Genomic DNA, 2,560 nt, shown 5'->3' on the forward strand with positions numbered 1-2,560 from the left:
TATTGGTTTTTACAATTTATAATATTATAAATTGTAAAAACCAATAATAATTTTGTTTTCATTGTTGTTATATTAATAATATCTGTCAGAAACTATAAGTTGTTGTTGTTTTTTACTGAAATGCATCCTATTGAATTTCTTAATTAATATTAATTAAAATTGTAATTTTGAAACAAAAAAAGGTTCAAGCCCATTAATTACCTTCGATAATTTGTTTACTTCGATATAGTTTCATAATGTGTTAGAAGCTGATAAATGTTTTTTTATCTTTGTATCTTTTGGCTCAAATGTGGCTCCTCCCACCTCTGACGAAACGCGCATCTCTCTTCTAATTGGTCCATTTCTAACAGTCCGCCATATTCAAACTTCCGCCGTGGCATTGTTGTGAGCGATTTTCTGCTAAATTAGATCCTTTTAACACGGAAAGTCTTCGACTTTTACTTGTTTAGTCATTTTTAAATTTTAGTGTAAGAGCTTTTAAAACGATATATTACGTAGAAATGGAAGAAAGTGAGGAATTTAGCGGAAGGACGACGGAAAACACGAAGAAGAAGCTACGCAGGATTTCTTCGAGGACCTCTACCACCAGTGTGATCAGCGCCGCTGAGCCATCTCCTCAAAGTCTGCGGAGAAATAACTCAAAGAAGTACGTATATATAAAGAAAATGTACCTTTCTTTATTACAAAAGATTGGGCAATGTAATATAACAATAACAGCGCCATCATTAAGAGATAATTTCGCTTTTTTTTCGACTTTGATGAGCAGTGCTGTTTTTACTGGCACCATGGTGCGTTCAATTACACTCGGAAACCAGAAATTTTGGTGACAAAAGTTTCATTACTTATGCAAGAAATAATAATAATATAATTCATGGAAACTTGTACTTTTTTCCATTTATTAAGCTTAATTCACACGTTTTTTAGTCCATAAAAAATAAGTAATCAATTAATTATGTTTTGTTGATGCAGGTAGATTTAATTACAATGTGCTGTTTGATAATATCAATAAAAAAACTTACAATTGATATTAAACAGAAAATTAGAAATTCCAATGTAGTGTTCTTTCATTGGTCATCTAAATCAACCAAGTTGTAAGTTGAATGCAATAAAAAAAATCCTCAATTTTTAAACTTAAATTTTTTGAACTTCATATTCTATATTTCAGGGGCCAGTTAAAACAAGTTTGTGTTGTTTCTAGGATATTGTTCAAGGGTATGTTTTTCAATAAAACAAGATGGAAAATTGAATGTGTATTGTGACCTAATAACACCTGACAGTGTTGCTTATAAAACTAAATCGGGATCGGCAGGTCAAACTTTAGAAATCTGTGCTCAGTCAGAAAACTGCAATCGGTGCACCCCTACTAAATACCTGAAATGTTGAGGAAACCGTCAACATTAAAGTTATAAACCTGTCCTTAAGCCTTCGTGTAATGAGTGACATGGTTTAAGGTTGTGCAGCTGTGTGCAGCTGGCCTCGACAGATCTCTTTGGGTGTCCTTCATTATTTTATTAATATAACTGACTGTTTCCCTACAGCACCAGCTTATGAATTTAATATGTTCATCCTGTGTCTGTAAAGCTTCTTTTGGATTTAGAACAAAACTGGAACAAAAGAATAAACACTCAAATTGCTGTCATTGCTTTAAAGTCCTCTAGATGTCCTCAAGTGTTCAGGACATCTTATGATAAATATAATGATTGTGAAAGTTAAGCAATATTTATTTTTCCTGTTTTTCTGTAGACCGCCCCTGCAGAGAGGCAGCTCCTTCACCTTCCTCACTCCAGGGACTCCGTGGGACTTCACTTTAGTGAGATAATTTTACATCACAGCTCTAATGTAACTTCAACGAACGTCGTTTTACTGAACGACCGTCACGAGCCATCCACATTGTTATAGTTTGATCTGTACTTATGTTGCTGCATCTTCATTATGTGACTCTTCTTGTGGTTTTTGAAAATAATGTGTTTTATTCCAGAAAAGGAAGCGCAAAGAAAAGGAGGATGACACCGTCAGTTTGTCCAGCTTCGACCTCAAGGTAGGGCGGCTTCGTCTCAGAATACTGAAGATCTAGTGATCAGCTTTGAATGAATCCTTACGGTAAACTTTAATCCCTCTACGTGACGCGGAGAGCAGTGCTGGAATGTGTTTGAGCTGCATATAATCCCTTCACCTAGACTGGCACAACCGCTCTCTGTCAGATGAAAATATGGAGACACATTGTCCCTCAGCTTTCCCTTACTGTCTAGACCAGGGTTGTTGAACTGGTGACCCGGGGGCCAAATCAAGCCCACAGGTGAACACAGTTTCTTCCACCAATGGGTTTATATTTAAATAAAACTAGATTTTAAACTGGGCTACACGGTGGCGCAACTGGTAGAGCTGCTGCCTCTCAGCGAGCAGGTCCCTGGTTCAAACCCCGGTCCAGGGGCCTTTCTGGGTGGAGTTTGCATGTTCTCTCCGTGCATGCGTGGGTTTTCTCCTGGTACTCCAGTTTCCTCCCACAGACCAAAAACATGCATGTTAGGCTGAATGGTAACTCTAAATTGTCCCTAGGTGT

At 37.0% G+C, this 2,560-nt stretch overlaps 1 protein-coding gene across 1 annotated transcript in view; it reads left to right on the forward strand.

The window, feature by feature from the left end:
- The first annotated feature begins 500 nt into the window (after nt 1-500).
- The window catches only part of LOC119415821 (neuroepithelial cell-transforming gene 1 protein), a 20,916-nt gene continuing 18,856 nt past the window's right edge, over nt 501-2,560 (forward strand). Inside the window, exons 1-3 of the mRNA XM_037682995.1 lie at nt 501-646; nt 1,744-1,810; nt 1,979-2,038. Coding sequence (XP_037538923.1) covers nt 501-646; nt 1,744-1,810; nt 1,979-2,038 — 273 coding nt within the window. The remainder of the gene's footprint in view (nt 647-1,743; nt 1,811-1,978; nt 2,039-2,560) is intronic.

This window comes from Nematolebias whitei, chromosome 10 (genome assembly GCF_014905685.2).
Source record: "Nematolebias whitei isolate Nwh7 chromosome 10, NemWhi1, whole genome shotgun sequence".
NCBI classification, from domain to species: domain Eukaryota; kingdom Metazoa; phylum Chordata; class Actinopteri; order Cyprinodontiformes; family Rivulidae; genus Nematolebias; species Nematolebias whitei.